Source organism: Panulirus ornatus, chromosome 20 (assembly GCF_036320965.1).
Source record: "Panulirus ornatus isolate Po-2019 chromosome 20, ASM3632096v1, whole genome shotgun sequence".
NCBI lineage: Eukaryota > Metazoa > Arthropoda > Malacostraca > Decapoda > Palinuridae > Panulirus > Panulirus ornatus.
This window is the reverse complement of record NC_092243.1, coordinates 11,585,984-11,607,737: the sequence shown is the minus strand read 5'-3', so window position 1 is coordinate 11,607,737 and position 21,754 is coordinate 11,585,984. Positions and strand designations below refer to the sequence as shown.

At 42.4% G+C, this 21,754-nt stretch overlaps 1 protein-coding gene across 1 annotated transcript in view; it reads right to left on the bottom strand.

The window, feature by feature from the left end:
- Nucleotides 1-14,425: 14,425 nt before the first annotated feature.
- Nucleotides 14,426-21,754, bottom strand: part of LOC139755931 (carbonic anhydrase-related protein 10-like) — a 341,538-nt gene continuing 334,209 nt past the window's right edge. The window contains exons 10-11 of the mRNA XM_071674704.1: nt 15,383-15,425; nt 14,426-15,043 (exon numbers count right to left, since the gene is read on the bottom strand). Of these exons, the coding sequence (XP_071530805.1) occupies nt 15,021-15,043; nt 15,383-15,425 (66 nt within the window). The 3' untranslated portion in view covers nt 14,426-15,020. The remainder of the gene's footprint in view (nt 15,044-15,382; nt 15,426-21,754) is intronic.

Below are 21,754 nucleotides of genomic sequence, written 5' to 3'. Positions count from 1 at the left end.
GTTCAATACCGGTAGCAATCATCGCGAGTGTGACGCTTACAGAGGTAGTGTGTTGTGGAATGTTCATGTTCATGTTCATGTATCCATCGTCGCCGTGGCACAATGACTCATAATTGTTCTTCATCATAGGCCAATGAGAGAGAGAGAGACTTAACTCTCCCTCCGTCACTACCCAACCAAGAGATCGAGTCACTTGTCTGTGATGTCTAGGCTCCTTACAAACCCCTGACGCTGATTGGTAAATTGAAAGCTACGTCATCAGTACATCGACGGCCATTAATTGGCTATTGAAAGTTACGTCAGCGATACAACGCTGGCCGCTAATTGGTTATTGAGGCCTACGTCAGCGATACAGCATAGGTCACAGATTGGTTATTGACTTGTGTGTCTGCAAACAACGCCGAAGACTGATTGGCCATCGAGAAATTATGTCACTGATACGTAGGCGGATTCTGATTGGTTATCGAGGGATATCTGTTAAGTAAGAAGGCCCATGATTGGTTGCTTTGGTGTGCGCGTTTTTGAATGTGTTCGCTCTTGGCTCTTGAGCGTTAGAGAGGAAAGCATCTTCGCTTCTATTCACAGACGATGGTGACTTAATGAGTCTCATTTGAATCATACCATAATTCTCTCCTGACAAATCAAAATGAAATGGATCTCTTCACTTAAACAACCAAGAACGTAGCGAAAAGTAAAGGCAGTAACGACGTCCAATCAGCTCTCCAAAATGTTAAAGATCGGATTCATAAGAGAACAACCACACGATAAATTCTTGAAACGAAATGTCAGAATTCGGTTCATCGTTTCTTGGGGGACTAATTCCATCCATTCAATCCCTGAAACAGATTTCCTTGCACTTGATAAAACAGTACAAATAACAAGTTTATTCACTGACAAAAGAAAAAGAAATCATATATTTCATCTTTATGAATGTTGAGGTTAATTTGAAATCATATCATATTTTTCTAATTCTGTACTGGCTTAACGTCATCAGGAAAGTCTAAGTTCAAAAGGTCTAACTCATTTTCATATATTTGATTCAGGTACAGGCTTATCAGACTAGCACTTGGTTAAGGAATACGGTCCGTGCGCCTACGAAACATTGCGTTATAATGCTTATCTGCAGGAGAGTTACCCCTACAAGGCTTATAGAATGGTTAGACAGTGGCTCTTACAGAAAACGGAAACGTAATGGCTACCAAATATATTCCACCTCTCCCTTGTCATTCCGTAGCTTAAGATCTCACTCGCTAGGGACGAATTGTGATAATAAAAGTGACTTTTTTTCTTCATTTCACGTATATGTACACTTCAGTTGAAAAGAGACTACGGGGAAGAGGTCTCAACTTTTTTTCTTCATTTCACGTATATGTACACTTCAGTTGAAAAGAGACTACGAGGAAGAGGTCTCATTCACAAAATTGTTTGTCACGCTCCTTGATAGTTTACAACAGACGTTCCGTGTTCGGTTGAAATCGACAAACATCAAACAATTCCTCTGTATGGTAAGGCAAACGAGTCAGATATCATTGTTACCATGCATCAAATGCTTCATTTTCCCCTTATGTTGTATAGAGTCTCTGATATCGTCTTCTGTTCCAACCTCATGAAATCATGTTTTCTTTGAGGTAATAAACCTATGGTTATTTTTAGGTGCAGCTTATGTAATATGGAGCCCCATGATCATCTCTTTTTGGTACTAATGCATGTAGGTTTGCCTGCAGTCAAGCCAAGCGATTAAAACTGGAGATTTGCCCTCATGATAATTGGGTCTGTGAGAACTTTTTTTTAGGACAGTTGTATGATTCTTCATCTTACATCCCTTATCTAACGTTACATCTTTATCCCTCTGGCTTTTCTGATATGTCTTTCACTGAAGAGCATAAAGAAATATTTTTTTTTTTGTATACTATTCACAATCTCCCGCGTTAGCGAGGTAGTGTGAAGAACAGAGGACTGGGCCTTTGAGGGAAATCCTCACTTGGCCCCGTTCTCTGTTCCTTCTTTTGGAAAATCAAACACGAGATAGGAGGATTTCCAGCCCTCCGCTCCCTCCCTCCCCTATTAGTCGCCTTCTACGAATACGTGGGAAGTATTCTTTCTTCTCTATCCCCAGAGATATAAAGATAAATGTATCTATAAGTTGAATCATACTCATTTCTGTGTGGTTGCCTCATATCCCCCTCTTAGCCGCGTCTCATATACCTTTTCTTTTTCAGCTTTCCGATGATCCATTTCAAGAAATGCCGTGGCTTTGATGTGCTCCCTGGCTCTCTCAGGTAAGTTGAAGTGTTGTATCTTGAAGTTTATTATGAATTTTTCGAACTGTTTCCCACCGGCGTTTGTGGCTTAGCCCAAAGCACTGCTCAAGTGATCTATAGTTTGGATTGAGATACCATAAATCAATATTTGTAGTGTTGAAGGGATGGTTGGTGTCCAGAACGTAAGCGAGAAAGTGTCACTCGTACACGTCTGGGAAGTGTGGTTTCAGACCATGTATGTCTGGTAGGGTTGTGTTCAAGGCTGGTTAGCGCTTGTCAGATCATTTCGATGCGTTATGACTGCTCTGTTGTGTCTGGTATGTAGCTTTGCTCTATTTCCATTTGATAGGGTTGATGACCAAGCAGGTGAGGCGTGCTTTAGGTTGGAGGGGATGAATTGTTAATAGAGAATACTGTAGAATTCTTATCTTGTTCTAAAATTGGTTCCGGTTGAATTCCTATGGACAGATATTTTGTTTGTTGCTATCGTGTTGAAGTCTTGTCTTGCGGGGAATATGTATCATGAGTGTGTCGTATGTGGTGTCCAAAATAACTTTTGGTGAGTGAGGGTAACAGGCCATTTAAGGTGACGGGAGAGTGCAGGTTGAATATATATATATACATATATATATATATATATATATATATATATATATATATATATATATATATATATATATATATATATATATATCTGTCTGAGGTCCAAAATAACCGTTGGATAGTCGTTTTCCTATTAAGGGGTGATCATAGCCTCTCTTAATACTTAGCAGTGGTGCGTATAATTCACAACCCCTGGATTTCCACCTCCTACTCAATATCATACGTACATTAAGCGCTCCCCAGCGTCTATTATGAATCTGATATGTACTCGCCAATTGTTTTATATGCAATGCCTCAGAATAATAGGCAATACAGTACACCTGTGGGTAGTTTATTAACTATGTTCCCCACCGCTATAAATTAGATATATATATATATATATATATATATATATATACATATATATATATATATATATATATATATATATATATATATATATATATATATATATATATATATATACCCCTGGGGATAGGGAATAAAGAATACTTCCCACGTATTCCCTGCTTGTCGTAGAAGGCGACTAAAAAGGGAGAGAGCGGGGGGGCTGGAAATCCTCACCTCTCTTTTTTTTTTATTTTCCAAAAGAAGGAACAGAGAAGGGGGCCAAGTGAGGATATTCCCTCAAAGGCCCAGTCCTCTGTTCTTAACGCTACCTCGCTAACGCGGGAAATGGCGAATAGTATGAAAAAAAAGATATATATATATATATATATATATATATATATATATATATATATATATATATATATATATATTAAGAATATATGGTGTGGGAGGCAAGTTGTTAGAAGCAGTGAAAAGTTTTTATCGAGGATGTAAGGCATGTGTACGTGTAGGAAGAGAGGAAAGTGATTGGTTCTCAGTGAATGTAGGTTTGCGGCAGGGGTGTGTGATGTCTCCATGGTTGTTTAATTTGTTTATGGATGGGGTTGTAAGGGAGGTAAATGCAAGAGTCCTGGAAAGAGGGGCAAGTATGAAGTCTGTTGGGGATGAGAGAGCTTGGGAAGTGAGTCAGTTGTTGTTCGCTGATGATACAGCGCTGGTGGCTGATTCATGTGAGAAACTGCAGAAGCTGGTGACTGAGTTTGGTAAAGTGTGTGGAAGAAGAAAGTTGAGAGTAAATGTGAATAAGAGCAAGGTTATTAGGTACAGTAGGGGTGAGGGTCAAGTCAATTGGGAGGTGAGTTTGAATGGAGAAAAACTGGAGGAAGTGAAGTGTTTTAGATATCTGGGAGTGGATCTGTCAGCGGATGGAACCATGGAAGCGGAAGTGGATCATAGTTTGGGGGAGGGGGCGAAAATTTTGGGAGCCTTGAAAAATGTGTGGAAGTCGAGAACATTATCTCGGAAAGCAAAAATGGGTATGTTTGAGGGAATAGTGGTTCCAACAATGTTGTATGGTTGCGAGGCGTGGGCTATGGATAGAGATGTGCGCAGGAGGATGGATGTGCTGGAAATGAGATGTTTGAGGACAATGTGTGGTGTGAGGTGGTTTGATCGAGTAAGTAACGTAAGGGTAAGAGAGATGTGTGGAAATAAAAAGAGCGTGGTTGAGAGAGCAGAAGAGGGTGTTTTGAAATGGTTTGGGCACATGGAGAGAATGAGTGAGGAGAGATTGACCAAGAGGATATATGTGTCGGAGGTGGAGGGAACGAGGAGAAGAGGGAGACCAAATTGGAGGTGGAAAGATGGAGTGAAAAAGATTTTGTGTGATCGGGGCCTGAACATGCAGGAGGGTGAAAGGAGGGCAAGAAATAGAGTGAATTGGAGTCATGTGGTATACAGGGGTTGACGTGCTGTCAGTGGATTGAAGCAAGGCATGTGAAGCGTCTGGGGTAAACCATGGAAAGCTGTGTAGGTATGTATATTTGCGTGTGTGGACGTGTGTATGTACATGTGTATGGGGGGGGGGGGGGGGGGGCCATTTCTTTCGTCTGTTTCCTTGCGCTACCTCGCAAACGCGGGAGACAGCGACAAAGTATAAAAAAAAAAAAAAAAAAAAATATATATATATATATATATATATATATATATATATATATATATGTAGATTTATGTGCTGAAAAAGGACTGATGATTGGGAATACCTGGTTCAAAAAGCGAGATATACATAAGTATACTTATGTAAGTAGGAGAGATGGCCAGAGAGCGTTATTGGATTACGTGTTAATTGACAGGCGCGCGAAGGAGAGACTTTTGGAAGTTAATGTGCTGAGAGGTGCAACTGGAGGGATGTCTGATCATTATCTTGTGGAGGCTAAGGTGAAGATTTGTATGGGTTTTCAGAAAAGAAGAGTGAATGTTGGGGTGAAGGGGGTGGTGAGAGTAAGTGAGCTTGGGAAGGAGACTTGTGTGAGGAAGTACCAGGAGAGACTGAGTACAGAATGGAAAAAGGTGAGAACAATGGAAGTAAGGGGAGTGGGGGAGGAATGGGATGTATTTAGGGAATCAGTGATGGATTGCGCAAAAGATGCTTGTGGCATGAGAAGAGTGGGAGGTGGGTTGATTAGAAAGGGTAGTGAGTGGTGGGATGAAGAAGTAAGAGTATTAGTGAAAGAGAAGAGAGAGGCATTTGGACGATTTTTGCAGGGAAAAAATGCAATTGAGTGGGAGACGTATAAAAGAAAGAGACAGGAGGTCAAGAGAAAGGTGCAAGAGGTGAAAAAAAGGGCAAATGAGAGTTGGGGTGAGAGAGTATCATTAAATTTTAGGGAGAATAAAAAGATGTTCTGGAAGGAGGTAAATAAAGTGCGTAAGACAAGGGAGCAAATGGGAACTTCAGTGCAGGGCGCAAATGGGGAGGTGATAACAAGTAGTGGTGATGTGAGAAGGAGATGGAGTGAGTATTTTGAAGGTTTGTTGAATGTGTTTGATGATAGAGTGCCAGATATAGGGTGTTTTGGTCGAGGTGGTGTGCAAAGTGAGAGGGTTAGGGAAAATGATTTGGTAAACAGAGAAGAGGTAGTAAAAGCTTTGCGGAAGATGAAAGCCGGCAAGGCAGCAGGTTTGGATGGTATTGCAGTGGAATTTATTAAAAAAGGGGGTGACTGTATTGTTGACTGGTTGGTAAGGTTATTTAATGTATGTATGACTCATGGTGAGGTGCCTGAGGATTGGCGGAATGCTTGCATAGTGCCATTGTACAAAGGCAAAGGGGATAAGAGTGAGTGCTCAAATTACAGAGGTATAAGTTTGTTGAGTATTCCTGGTAAATTATATGGGAGGGTATTGATTGAGAGGGTGAAGGCATGTACAGAGCATCAGATTGGGGAAGAGCAGTGTGGTTTCAGAAGTGGTAGAGGATGTGTGGATCAGGTGTTTGCTTTGAAGAATGTATGTGAGAAATACTTAGAAAAGCAAATGGATTTGTATGTAGCATTTATGGATCTGGAGAAGGCATATGATAGAGTTGATAGAGATGCTCTGTGGAAGGTATTAAGAATATATGGTGTGGGAGGCAAGTTGTTAGAAGCAGTGAAAAGTTTTTATCGAGGATGTAAGGCATGTGTTCGTGTAGGAAGAGAGGAAAGTGATTGGTTCTCAGTGAATGTAGGTTTGCGGCAGGGGTGTGTGATGTCTCCATGGTTGTTTAATTTGTTTATGGATGGGGTTGTTAGGGAGGTGAATGCAAGAGTTTTGGAAAGAGGGGCAAGTATGAAGTCTGTTGGGGATGAGAGAGCTTGGGAAGTGAGTCAGTTGTTGTTCGCTGATGATACAGCGCTGGTGGCTGATTCATGTGAGAAACTGCAGAAGCTGGTGACTGAGTTTGGTAAAGTGTGTGAAAGAAGAAAGTTAAGAGTAAATGTGAATAAAAGCAAGGTTATTAGGTACAGTAGGGTTGAGGGTCAAGTCAATTGGGAGGTGAGTTTGAATGGAGAAAAACTGGAGGAAGTGAAGTGTTTCAGATATCTGGGAGTGGATCTGGCAGCGGATGGAACCATGGAAGCGGAAGTGGATCATAGGGTGGGGGAGGGGGCGAAAATTCTGGGAGCCTTGAAGATTGTGTGGAAGTCGAGAACATTATCTCGGAAAGCAAAAATGGGTATGTTTGAAGGAATAGTGGTTCCAGCAATGTTGTATGGTTGCGAGGCGTGGGCTATGGATAGAGTTGTGCGCAGGAGGATGGATGTGCTGGAAATGAGATGTTTGAGGACAATGTGTGGTGTGAGGTGGTTTGATCGAGTAAGTAACATAAGGGTAAGAGAGATGTGTGGAAATAAAAAGAGCGTGGTTGAGAGAGCAGAAGAGGGTGTTTTGAAATGGTTTGGGCACATGGAGAGAATGAGTGAGGAAAGATTGACCAAGAGGATATATGTGTCGGAGGTGGAGGGAACGAGGAGAAGAGGGAGACCAAATTGGAGGTGGAAAGATGGAGTGAAAAAGACTTTGTGTGATCGGGGCCTGAACTTGCAGGAGGGTGAAAGGAGGGCAAGGAATAGAGTGAGTTGGAGCGATGTGGTATACCGGGGTTGACGTGCTGTCAGTGGATTGAATCAAGGCATGTGAAGCGTCTGGGGTAAACCATGGAAAGCTGTGTAGGTATGTATATTTGCGTGTGTGGACGTATGTATATACGTGTGTATGGGGGTGGGTTGGGCCATTTCTTTCGTCTGTATCCTTGCGCTACTTCGCAAACGCGGGAGACAGCGACAAAGCAAAAAAAAAAAAAAAAAAAAAATATATATGACAAAGAACTATGCAGGCGTTGGTCGAAAATCACGTATATAAACATACCTTATACAGTTCTGTCGCGCGTGGTTAACAAGACGTTAGTTGTTAACAAGGCAGTTTGTCATTCACCTCACCCAGTCTGGGTGTTTACTCAAAGGAACATTTGCGTGTCCAGACTTTTCCAAAAGTCGGGATACAGGGAGTGTGTTCATGTTTGCCTCACAGAGTGAACAGCAGGGGAAGTCCTCCTATTATTTCCCAACATAGGTACTTTTTGCATTTTTCGTCTGGTATGTCTTATTCTTCTCCTTTGATTTATTTAGAATAAAGCGAGAGGCATCTGTGTGTGTGTGTGTGTGTGTGTGTGTGTGTGTGTCCTGACGGGGCCATAGTTTGTGACTGGCGATCGTGAAGGGAGGAAGGAATATAGACAGGTTGCAGGACGCCTCCCTCTTACATGAACATCTCAAACGCGTTTTTCTGTGTATCGTTTCGTGTCAATGTTTTCTTGGCTGTTGATGTTGTGCAGATCTGAAAATGGATTGGACGTGACGCCAACGCGCAACAAACATTATGGATAGACTGGTTTTATTCATCCAAAGATACTTTCACACTTACTTTTTCTTCGTAAGCTAGCAAACTTATCCAGTTGCTTTGAAGGACAAACGGGGAAAGAAAGAGAGCCAATTTCCACCGTGCCTGCAGAACCGTCCTGCATTGACAGTGACAAGTTATGCAATGATAGAAAACGACGTAACGGTGATCCAATAAAGGTGAGTGCAATTCCCCGATTGTTTACGTGGCAGAAGAGAAGTTCTGGGCTATTTATATGCTCAACTGTAACAGCTGTTGATTCTGGATGAATATTTTTGTATCATCAGGCGTTTTTTTTTGTATGATAAATGATAATAGGTTTATTCATATATAGTTTGAGATAATAGAAAAATTAAAAGAGATGATCCCAGTGGTTAATAGGGTAGTCAGACGTAATTTATACATCAGTTGGGTCAGTGTGTGTCTGTCTTTGGGTGTTCTCATATATCCATCAGTAATGAGAGTCAATTAGGGTAATACATATTATAAGTAGCTAGGGTAGCGCAGGTAATGCAGAGGGGAGGAGTGTGTTATACATCCAGTCATAACTTGGAGGTGCAATTCATTCGTGTGAGAATGGCTGGGGGTTTGTATACCCTGAGAGAGTGGATATAGTAAATGATACATCAGTGCTATATACATCGGTGACATTGACCCACATTTCTGACTCCCAGAGAAGATCTACCCACACTACCAGACCCTTCCCCAACTCCACATAACACTACTCCATAGGATGCAACTTCTGGGCTGAATGGTACCACTTCCACAATTCAGAGCCCTGGACTTGCAGCAGCCACTAAACATCCAAAGCACCTTGTACGAAAACTCCAATAAACAACAGCACAAGACATATCCATACATACCCACACTCCACAGAGACTCAGTAACGTGCTAAACAACCAACAGCTTAATTGGAACAGGAAATACAGAAGTCCTCAACCAACTCAAAGCAAAACATACACATGGCCCTCTTCCGAGAAGACAGACCCACTTGAGAAATGACCCTTCTGATGCCCCTTCATCCCCTGGAACAGCTAATTTGAAGTATACCACATCATTTCAATTTACTCTATTCCTTGCACGCCTCTCACCCTCCTGCATGTTCATGCCCCGATCGCTCAAAATCTTTTTCACTCCATCCTTCCACCTCCAATTTGGTCTCCCACTTCTCCTCGTTCCCTCCACCTCTCACACATATATCCTCTTGGTCAATCTTTCCTCACTCATTCTCTCCATGTGACCAAACCATTTCAAAACACCCTCTTCTGCTCTTTCAACCACACTCTTTTTATTTCCACACATCTCTCTTACCATCTCTTGATGAAGACCTAATTCAGCGTTGGTAGCAGTGTGATGATGTTGCAGACTCTGTGGATCGGGCTTAAGGAGAGTGGCCCAGGGACCCTCACAGCAACCAGTTCATGCGATAGTTAAGGTGGTCTTACTAATGTCACACCATCGTTATAGATGTCATACTATTCACCATTATAGAACAATACTTTGGAATTTGATGGAATTACCCAGCCTTACCTATGTGGAATATATTCATGCTAGTATATGACTGAGAACCAGAGGTTGATATTCCAGTCGTCAGTAATTGGCGGGTGTCACTCTTAATAGTTCGTTTGCCCTTTCGTGGAGAGGAAGTGACCTCTCTTACCAGAGCAGCACAGCATGGAATAAAACGATTCTGGTATTCATGGTCGATTATGAACCAGGCTAGTCTTGGTCGTGACTCATTCACTGGTCGTGACTCATTCACATGTTAGGTCGGTCACATCGTGCTACATGTAGAGCGACTGCTGTTGTATTTGGGATCGAAGACGGTGATTCTTCTGACTTGCAGGAAGTAGGAACAGTTCAGGGAGTTGGTAGTGTGTTTCTGTTAAAAGGAACTTGGCCATTTTATCGAAGAGTGTCTGAAGAGACCACAGAACCAGTTGCATAGATGTAATTAAGGGGCTTAATGTTGGTTTATCATTTATACAGATAAAAGCAGTCAGCTAGTCAAGTGTTGTTTGTGAACTTGTGTGTATAGAGCTCACTAGTTATGTGGGATGATGAGGTCTATTCGTCGTCTTGTCGGTTTCAGAACCTAATACAGCTGAGTCTGTTGAGAGATTGTGAAATGCTGGAGCATCCAAGAGCATTATCGTCAGAGGTTTTGTTTCTGTCTTGAGTGAGGGTTTCACTGGTGAGTGTGTTGTGTTAAAAGGTGTTGGTTGATCCATTATCCTTTGTGTCGGTCAGGGGCCATTAATAATGGACCCTGTTGTGAAGACATGTGTAGTGCTTTTAGCACCTAAAGATAAAACATTGACTCCCTCCTTACACTCGAGAGTGTATAAGAAAGAAGACTATGATAATTCTTGATTTGACTGTTACCTTGAAGGAAACCAATATCTTCCACGAAATAAGATTAAATTTACATGTAAATATAAGGATAATGAAAGAGCCTATAAATCTATTTCAGTATTTTCTACTCAGCGTAGTTGTGAGCATGTATGTTCTTGGAATTATCATGAACACCTGAAGAAAGTTTTGAAATTCATTCGACTGGTTGGTATAGCGTGACGTTGACGGCCTTAATGAACCTGGCACTCGATGGACCTCGGGCCTAAATAACCAAGTCCCATCTTTATTTCTTTGCATTATGTCCTTTCAGTTCCATCAGCCATGTATCAGACTAGCTTGTGTAGGTCCCTTTGTAGGTTGATGCGTGTTTCACCTCCGTCAGGCTCTTGGCATTATCCGAAAAACACATTAAGGCAAGAGTCCAACACTTTCGGCATATGATTCACAATAGATCAAGAAGAGAAATGGTTCCAAATGAGAACCCCGAGGAACGCCGCCAGTGACCTCAACCCACTTTGAGAAGGTTCCTCTGGCATACGTCATTTGTCCAGTTCCTGCTAACATCATTTCCTGTTGATGGAAGCAGTGTCCTCTTTAATCTTACCTGGAAATTTAGATTGTTTGCTTACCTACTGTTTGGCTCAGTGTCAAGTGGTCTCCGACACTTTGGATGCAGACAATCCACCCAACTTTCTCTTTTGTTCTTCTATGGAACTCCACTCATTCTCTCACAAAGATTTAAGAGATTCGTTACCCTTCAATCGTAAGCAGTCGTCTATATGCGTTCTGAATACCTTTGGAATGAGTCTTGCCTCGTCTACAAGATTCTTTTCAGAGTTTCTTCATCCCTGACTTCGTATCCTGCCAGACTCGTTTGTTGCTCCTATATTCAAGTCCTGTCTGGCTTGGGGGTAACGCATATACATCTTTAACACGATACATCGTTGAGCTCGGCTTTTTGACATCTTTTATTGAACTGCGCCTCGTTTTTTAAACCTTCCCTCTGTATCTGAGGGTAAAGGTACCTATGTTCCCACCTTTCACTGTAGATATCACAGAACGTTCCACCACAATGTTGCTGTTACGGGCTACTAAAAAAACTTTATATTCCCGCTGGTTTACTATGAGGATTGCTGAGTAGCGTGTAATGTCCACGAATGTATATATATATATCCATTAATTTGACTCGTCAGTTCCTATACTTCCTCTTCTTACAGTGTTAACTTCTGATCCTGTCTCTTGATGATTTCAGTTGAACTCCTCCGGTTTTATGGTCTGATTCAACGTATATTTCTCCATTGTCTTTTCTCTATCTTTTGTAAAACCCACATAGATCTTACTCCTAAGTCTCCTTCTTGTGGATATAGTCACAACTGTTTGGTTGTGATGTTTTCCCTTTGTCTACATCTATTTCAGATTTGAAAATCATTATCAAAATTCTTGTCCACCATAATGGTGTGTGTGTGTGTGTGTGTGTGCGTGTGTGTGTGTGTGTGTGTGTGTGTGTGTGTGTGTGTGTGTGTGTGTGTAAAGTTTAATAACAAGCTTAGCTTAACCTGGGTCGGACTCTTTGGTCTCATTTTCCTTACCTTGGCTTATAAGACCCTTGTCTGCATGGTTGATGTAATGGTAGAGGTCGTAATTCGTTTCCCCCCCCTAATTATCTCAGAATGATAGCTACTAATTAGCCCAAAATAGAATCTTATCCAGGAGGAAGAAATAATAATTCGAATGTAAATACTTGACACATATGGTAAATACTTGACACATATGGTAAATACTTGACACATATGGTAAATACTTGACACATATGGTATCAGAGTTATGTTTATTTCTTACATTAGTCTATAGTAATTTTTTTTTATAAGTTTCTTTTCTTACTGTGTGTCAGTTATTCATAATATTTTCTAACTTCTTATTCTCTACAGAAATGTTTTTTTTGTTTTTTTTTGAAGATTTTAGTTTACTTGAACCTGGCAATATCACACTCGATTTAAGATACGAAACATTTTTCACCTTCCCTTCGTGTTCATTTGCCACTCTGCCACAGTTGTGTGTTTCATTCAAGGGCCTTCCTCTACGATATGCTCCCTTCTCTTACCTGTACACTAAAAAAAGGCCTATAGGAGATGTAGTTCCTATGAATGTTTGGAAAAAAAAAAAAGGCCACTACTTCTTTATGCTGTTGCTGCTTCTTTGTGTGTGTGTGTGTGTTTGTGTGTGTGTGTGTGTGTGTGTGTGTGTGTGTGTGTGTGTGAGTGTGTAGGTAGGTGGGTAGGTACGTAATTGCTTCTTATGCGTTCGAGAGGGCAGAGAGGTTTACGCTTGTGTTGCATTATTACTTCCTTCCACAAAGTTGACTCACTTTATGACGGCATTCAAAGTTTCCATGAGCGGCGAAGGTAGTGTCTTAGATGGAAGGGGCTTATGCCTAGGAACGATAACACTGGAGCGAGATATATCAGTTGGAGAGAGCGGAGTGTAGCTAGGGCCCCATCCGTGCATATCCCACAGACACACAGTGTCACGCAAGGTCTTCACCCTCGAGGAATTTAGCAAAGTTTCCGCAACACATCTTCACCTTTGGTGGATGGCTCAGGGTTTATCACAACAAGAAAGGAGGGGAACCAGAGAAGGGGGGCCAAGAGAGGATATTCCCCTCTGTTCTTAACGCTACCTCGCTAACGCGGGAAACAGCGAAGATGTATTACAAAAAAAGAAAAAGGAATTCTTCCATCAGATCTTCATCATGAAAATAGCTGACCAACACCCATAAGCTGTGCACAGGACTGGAAAAAGGTAGATTCATCCAATAGTGTAGCCACCTCAAGGAAGCCATATACGACTGGTGTGGCATGTCTCTTCGTCTCCTTCAGTCTCTTCGTCTCCTTCAGTCTCTTCGTCTCCTTCAGTCTCTTCGTCTCCTTCAGTCTCTTCGTCTCCTTCAGTCTCTTCATCTCCTTCAGTCTCTTCATCTCCTTCAGTCTCTTCATCTCCTTCAGTCTCTTCGTCTTCTTTAGTTTGAAGGTACTGGGTTCCGAACGCGCAGACGCTTATACCTGTCTAGTTATGTATTCTATGCATAAATCAAAATCCTCTTCAATCTCACTTTACTTAAATACTATGAAATCTAACCCTTTTGAGACGAGAAATGAAAAGAATAACGATTGAAATACGTTTTGAAGCCCGAGAAAGAACCTCTCGTTCCATCCAACTGTTGTGTGATGTATTACTTCATACATCATCATATTTCTTGGATTAGCTTCACTTTAGCTTTACTCTCCAGATATTAAAACGTATGAGATTTACGACTTACGTCGAGGGAGACTGACTGAGGTTACAAGAGCTGGTTATATACATGTAGGTTTACTGCTGCTTACACATCGTCCATACTCACAGGTCTGGGCATAAGGAAGTGAGTTTATTAGATTGGTTTATCCTGGGACATGATGACGAAATGGATGGGAGTATATATGTGTAAAATTTGTGCCTTTGTATCAGTGTGTGTGTGTGTGTGTGTGTGTGTGTGTGTGTGTGTGACAAACAACACACATCTAGTAATGTTCCACAGCGTACGTAAATGCTATGTATTATCGTGGGTCACGTGGAAGGAGAGAAAAAAAAGACAGGAACTGAGTCTTGGTTTATCATTTAATAACTCTATGTTACAATGATCACCTCTCTCTCTCTCTCTCTCTCTCTCTCTCTCTCTCTCTCTCTCTCTCTCTCTCTCTCTCTCTCTCTCTCTCTCTCTCTCTCTCTCTCTCTCTCCTCCATTCTAGATTGGTTGGGTCCACACATGGAGTGCAGTGAGCAATAGCAAGCCTTATCATCATGATTAACATTGGAATGACCAATTGTGTAATCAACATTAATCATGAGATTTTGATCAATGCGGTGTCCATTCTCTCTCTCTCTCTCTCTCTCTCTCTCTCTCTCTCTCTCTCTCTCTCTCTCTCTCTCTCTCTCTCTCTCTCTCTCTCTCTCTCTCTCTCTCTCTCTCTCTCTCTCTCTCTCTCTCTCATTTCACAAATTGTTCCATTCGTGTGACACTGGATCATTAAGGTGATACACAGACAGCTTTTATGTCTGGTTAATTTCGTAGTGGCTAACAAGACATTATGTCTCCAGTCTTTCCAATATCGTATTGATCAGTGTAATGTAAGGATCATCCACGCCCTTATCATCCATCGTGGGTTTATGCACTGTACACTTAGCCATAGAAAAAAAATATGAACATGGGAAGTTGACACATATCATTACATTATTGCCGGAGGAACATCATCCATACATCCAACTTGGTATGGATGAGGAGAACATCAAATACCATCCATACATCCAACTCCCGCCTGTATAGGTGACGAGAACACTGATTACCATCCACACATCCAACCTCGTAGGGGTCAGGCAGGTCTCATCCATCTTGCTAACAAAATATATGTGCTGAATGCTGAATAGCTATTTACATTATAAACAAACAAGCAATTTGTTGGTGGCGGCGTATGTACAGTTGTATTGCCACAATCATGGTCAGGAACGGAGCCAATGATTTGCTGAAAGTTAAACAAAAGTGGAATTGTTAGTTCACTTTTAGAAATATTGTATCTATCACTTCTCTGATAGATACATACTTTATATATATATATATATATATATATATATATATATATATATATATATATATATATATATATATATATATATATATATATATAGTAAACAATGAATCTGTACGTATATCAAGTTGAATAGTGTACGTCTCAGTAGATTACAATTCAGTTTATCTTAATCATTTTCCTCACTGTAGCAAACTTTCACGATTCCATACTATGAGATCGCTTCCTGAGCAGTTCATGGACCTGTGTTATGTCACACAGCTACACCAGACTTACCTCGGTAGTGGAATTTGGGCTCTGACAACGAGCATTTTCTCCCCTGGAAAAGATAAGAATAATTTAGGATTTTCATATTATAGGTGCAGGCATATGGTATTTTGGATCTGAAATATGAAAATGCTATGGCATTCCTTTTGTGTAATTCACACACACACACACACACACACACACACACACACACACCACGGGCCTCTGTGGTGTAATGGTTAGCGTTGCTGACCATTTGTCACCACAGGCCAGTACAGGCATCGGACTCGCGTAGGTTCGAATCCTGGGTATGACAGACGATCTACACTCAACCTAGGTGTTCATCCTGCCGTCAGGGCTGGTGTATGTGTGTGTGTGTGTGTGTGTGTGTGTGTGTGTGTGTGTGTGTGTGTGCGCGCGCATACAAACATAGGAGTGAAAACATGGTACATATATACAAGGTCAAGAGACGGGGCAACACGAGTGTAAAACTCCCTTCCCCGTAACACACAAGTAGTAAACACACTCTTTACCTAACAAACGACCTATAAACTGGCATCTAATCATTACCCTCTGCCCTCACACCTCAACAACCCATACTCACCCCAAACAAAACACAACACTGGTAAAACCTATAGACACATAGAGTGAGCCAACAAGCACGTAATAGTCGCGTTTCCACCCAAAACCAGTCTTCAACACCAGCCTAACTAGCATCCACCCACATAAAACTACGGTACCGAGGAATGTACGAGTTACATTTTCACCTCTGCGGTCTGAACATCTCTCATCTCTGTGTTACAAATTCCAATTCAACATTTCACAAGACCCGTCTTGCCTAAGAGGCATCTTCCTCATTGAAGAAACTAGACACCAACTCCTAATTCGTCATGAATTCGCCACGCAAAGTCATGTATACAAAAGAAAACGCATTCCCTAACTTGTGGTCCCACTTGGTTTACTTGGCTAGCTTCCTGGGCACTGCAGGGGCTTCATAGAAGGGGTTGTAAGGTAGGAAAGTAAGGATAGACATGCACGCACACAAGACCCATGGGGATAGGATAAATAGAATACTACCTATTTTTTTATTTCCCTGCGTGTCGCAGAAGGCGACTAAAAGAGGTGGGAGCGGGAGGTAGAAACGTTCCCCTTCTTGCATTACAGTTTCCAAAAGTTGGAACAAGAAGGAATCAAGGGAAGAGTGCTCGTTATCCCCTCGAAGGCTCCGGCTGGGGTGTCTGAATATGTGTGGATACAACCAGGAGTAAAAGAAGGGAGAGAGAGGTAGTATGCTTGGCTAGAGAGGAATCCAGATGTACTGACTGAGTGAAATTGAGCTCAAGGGGAGTTTTGGGACGGGAGGACTTGGTTTGGGAATGTCTTAGAAGTAATGTTAGGGTTGAGTGTGCAGACGAGAGGAGATGATGAGATGACACTTCTACATGAGAGGGAGTTGTAGGAATGTGTGGAAGTGTGTATGTGTGTGAGGGAGGAAGTGAGCTCCAGATGATGTGGATGAAACTGAAAGTCGAGTACGCGAGTTGTGTGATTGTTATCGCTGATGCACCTGGTAGCGGGAGGGATGAGGGAGAGATGAGTTGAATGTGTGAATCATTTTGATGCGTAGGGTCAGGTCATAGCGATTCGAATTCAAGGTTGCGTGACATGGCAGTTAAGGGGGTTATGGGGCACCCATTATAAATGGAAAATGAAAATGGTAAGCATCGTCTGGAGCTGTATGCTGAAGAAGAAATAGCGACTGGGAATACTTGGTTTAAAAAGAAGGAAATACATTAGTAGTCGTGGTTGAGTAAGGGTTGGTGGAAGACGGACTGAACTGGTGGACGAGTGGGTTAAAGTCCTGGGTGCGAGTAGTGTTGCGAAAGAAAGGTTACTACTCACCTTGAGAGAAAATTTGGGGTATGTCTAAAGGTAGAGTACTCCCGACGGTGTTGTATGTATGTGGCGCATGAGCCTTAAATATAGGAAAAGAAGATAGTAACGGAAGGGGTGGATATGTTGGAAATGAAATGTTTGAGGAGGAATAATCAAGGAATGATAGGATCAATGAGAGAGATGTGATAGTATAGGGAGTATGTATGAGAGAGTTGAACAGGTTGTGATGAGATAGTTTGGAGGTAGCGAGAGGATGAGTGAGGAGAGAATCATTAAATGGATGCATATGTCAGATGTGGAGGGAACTAGGCAAAGAGGGGAACTGACATGAAGGTGGAAGGATGGAGTGAAAAATGGTGTTAAGATATTGGGGTCTGAATATGCAGGAGGGAGCGATACGTGAAAGGGATAGAACGAATTGGAGCAATGTTGTTTGCAGGGGACGACGTGCTGTCAGTGTGCTGAACTAGGGCGTATCAAGCGGTCGGGGACAGACTACGGAAATGTCTCTATGGCCTGGTTGTGGATATGGGTGTATGGTTTCGGTGCATCATACATGACAATTTGTTAATGAAGGTGAGCTTATGAGGCAATTTCTTCGTTCGTTCCTGGCGCTACCACGTTGAAGAAGGAAATGGCTTCAGTTGAGGAAACACTCCTCATTTAGACCGGCACTTGAATGACACGTAGGAAAGGGCAAAATAGATAAAGAATAAAGGAAAGGTTTCCTTTTGCTTTTAACACTCCCTACCACTTTTGTTAGGGCAAAATAAAAATGAAAAAAAAAAAAACGAAACATTTGAAAAAAGAAGGAGATTGAGAGGGTGTAAAAGTGAGAAGTAAAACTCTCACTCACTCTCATCCTCTCTCCCTCCCTCCCTCCCTCCCTCTCTCTCCCTCAGTTGTTAAATCATTTTCAGTTTTGTGATTTTGTATCAAAAACGGAAGGGGAGACAAAGACTGGGGAGAGAGGAAGCGAGACGGGAAAGAATGGGTGTATGGTGCATGTGATGCGATGATATCACGTCCAACCTAGGAGCTTTGATTTCGTGAGAAAGAAAGTAAGACGAGGAGTAACCTACTGACACGGAGGGTGTAAGATGATCAGGGTGTGACCTCAACACTCGTTAGTCAGAGGGCTAGTACTTCCCTGGAGTGGCTGTTGTCTACGACCTACTGACACGAGGGGCGTGAGATGGTCTCGGGCGTCACTTCAACACTCGTCAGTCAGGGGGCTAGTACTTCGCAGGGGTGGCTGTTGTCTACGACCTACTGACACGAGGGGCGTGAGTTGGTTTCGGGCGTCACTTCAACACTCGTCAGACGGGAGGAGGGTTGTGCTTCCCTGGGGCGTCTGTTGTCTGCATTCTACTGACACGGAGGATGTGAGGTGGTTCCATGCATCACTAGACTACTCCTAAGTCAAGAGGATTGTGCCTCCCTCGGTGGCTGCTGTCTGCTGCCCTGCATAAGATGCTTCCGAGTTGAGTCACTTCAACACTCGTGACTCGGGGGGTAGTACTTCCCTGGGCTCAGCTGTTGTCCAAGTCCTACTGACGCAGAGGGTGTATCACATGGTTTCGGAGACCACTCTTAACATTTCCTGAGCGAGGACGGTGGTACTTTCCTAGGATGCTGATGGTCGACAATCGATCACTTTCGTACATATATAAAAGAAGGGTTGTACGACCCGGTGATGCTACATTGGCTTGGCATCCGTAAAGATATGTGGGATCAAGTGAAATTCTCAACTCACGTATTGTCAACGATCCTGACATAGTGAATCAACCGAGCCTGGATCCGTCCCCTTGCACACCGTCTGCCCAATCCTTGGCCCAATCCTCAGCCATGCCATCTAATTTGGAGCTACACTAATGACGTCGTATGTCTCCCGATCCAGCTAATACCCAGGCGTTTACCGAGACTCAACCTGTCCGGCCTATTTGTATTGCCGCGAGAGAGAGAGAGAGAGAGAGAGAGAGAGAGAGAGAGAGAGAGAGAGAGAGAGAGAGAGAGAGAGAGAGAGAGTTACATAAATACACGGACCCAAGGTCCAAGCGAGGTGGTGTGGCCTTCATACCACTGAAAATGATGAAGTTTCCTAACACGCAGAAGAGAAAGATGGCAAAGTAAAGGCTCTCTCTCCCCCCGACCCATCACTCCCTCCAGCAACACACCGAACGGAAAACAAATAGGAGAGAAAAAAAATACCTTGCAGGATCATTAAGCCTGCAGGAAATTTCCACAAGAAAGTCAGAAGGTAGTTTGAACGTGAATGTGTCATGCAGCCTATCATCAAAGACATGCATCCCTTCACTTTTTGTTATAAAGACAGCAGTCAGCTTAAGCCTTGAGTTCCAAGCTCCCGCGTCTTACCGTGTCTGCTTATGCTACCCCTGATGTGGATGGTTGACTACAATTCTCTAAAAGAGGCGATACGGGTTGATCAGTGTTGATAATAACCAGGGCGAGACCAGTGGTTGAGAAGGCGGCAGCATATACCACTACGTTATGCTGATAGGTTAAGAGAATTCAACCAGGATTGACAGGTGATGATCAAACCTAATTCTGAGGGTGTTCATAGCGTTGCTCTGGTCAGCGTGGTCTGGGGGCTTATTCCACGCGTCAATAACGTCGCTTGGGAAGAGAAATACTTCGTACGGTTCAGATACACTCGGTGATCTCTTTATGTTTTTGGTTCCATTTCTCTTGTTCGTAGCACTGGCGCTACCGCAAAGAAATTTTCAATTTCGACGTTGTTGAATACTTTAAGTATTCTGAAACATTCTGTTAACTAGCCTTCGAGGGAACAAAGTCAGAAATTCTCACAGTCTGTCCTCGTTTTCTTTTGTTTTGCTACTTAAGGAAGGAATCAGTTTCGTTGCTCTTCGCTGCATTGCTTCCAGTTTAAGAATATCCATATCCTGCTCATTCGAGGTGAGGTCTGAGTAGAGCTTGGTACAGTGGCGACATGACATCCTTGCTTTTGTAGGCAAAGTTTCTGTTAATAGATACTAACATCCTATTTGCTTTCCAGTGTTAGGAGAATCTGAAGCTGTTGGAGACAGTGACCTGGAACTAGATTCCTCAAACTATGAGTGTCTTTTCTCCTTGTGACCCATCAGTTCATAGTCGAATTTATTTGCTGAGGTTTCCTACTTGAAACAGCTGACATTTATTGACTTTCAGTATTATTTTTCTATTCACAAGACCGTTGAGCTATTTCACCTAAATGCTCTTGTAACCTTAGTCCATCTTCTTCAGTTAACCTGTCATTGCCGATCTTTGCGCCAGCTATGTGTGTATCTGGACATTCAAGTTAGTTAGGCCTACACCATTAATATAACGGGTGACCACGGTGATGATGATTCGCCATTCATTAACGAATCTCCGCCTCCAATCACAGATTAGGCTATGTCCAGCTTCCTGTGCATCTAGTATTCCCGGACTTTTGAGCAGAAGAGAGAGAGAGAGAGAGAGAGAGAGAGAGAGAGAGAGAGAGAGAGAGAGAGAGAGAGAGAGAGTCTGCTTCTAGCTCTTACCATATCTCTTCTAAGAAAAAAAAAAAGAGAAAATTGAAGACATTTCCGCAGAGGAGGAATGATAGCTACTTATTCAACCACCAGCAGATGTGTCAACCTGCAGATGTTACAATACACCACCTGGCCAGAACATAGACCACGACAGATGAATGATTTCGCCCTCACTCATGAACAAAATCCTCACACGAAATTATTCGTTGATAACATACATCTGTGCCACTCTCAGATCTTCGTAAACATAGCTCACGAACTTAAGACTTGATCCTATCAAATAACCGCCTGTCTTCTGTGTTTAGAGTTAAGGTGTCTATTGTTCTCTCTCTCTCTCTTACCATCGATTGTATACGATTTCTGCATACACTAGCGTGAGGAAATTGGGATTTGATTCTATCTATAAGGGCGAATACCTTAATCACAGCATAGGATGCGCTATCGGGGCAACATAACTGCACCGTTGATGATTTTGTGGCGATGGATCACCACATGAGGGTGAATAGAACTGTGTGGCGAGCGTTCATACGAACGAATGAATTGATGGCGAGCGTTCATACGAACGAATGAATTGATGGCGAGCGTTCATACGAACGAATGAATTGATGGCGAACGTTCATACGAACGAATGAATTGATGGCGAGCGTTCATACGAACTAATTAGCGATTAGGTGCTGTAATACGCATGGCAAAATTTGCGCTAGCATTGTGACACACTCGCTGCTTCGATAGTATAACAAAATTGCTAACATACTCCTAGCTTTGCCAGTATATCTGCTAAGTATAATACCTCAGGATTAAGCGCATACTCGACATATTGCGAAAGTCGTTCCACCTATTTGTGTATGTGAGTAATTTGTATTCAACGAAGCTGTAACAGTTCATGTGTCTTACCTAATTTCTAAAGACACTTCCGTGTTGGCAGGGGAGAGAATGCTGCTACCTTACGTGTCCCGTTGTGTGTCGCAGACGG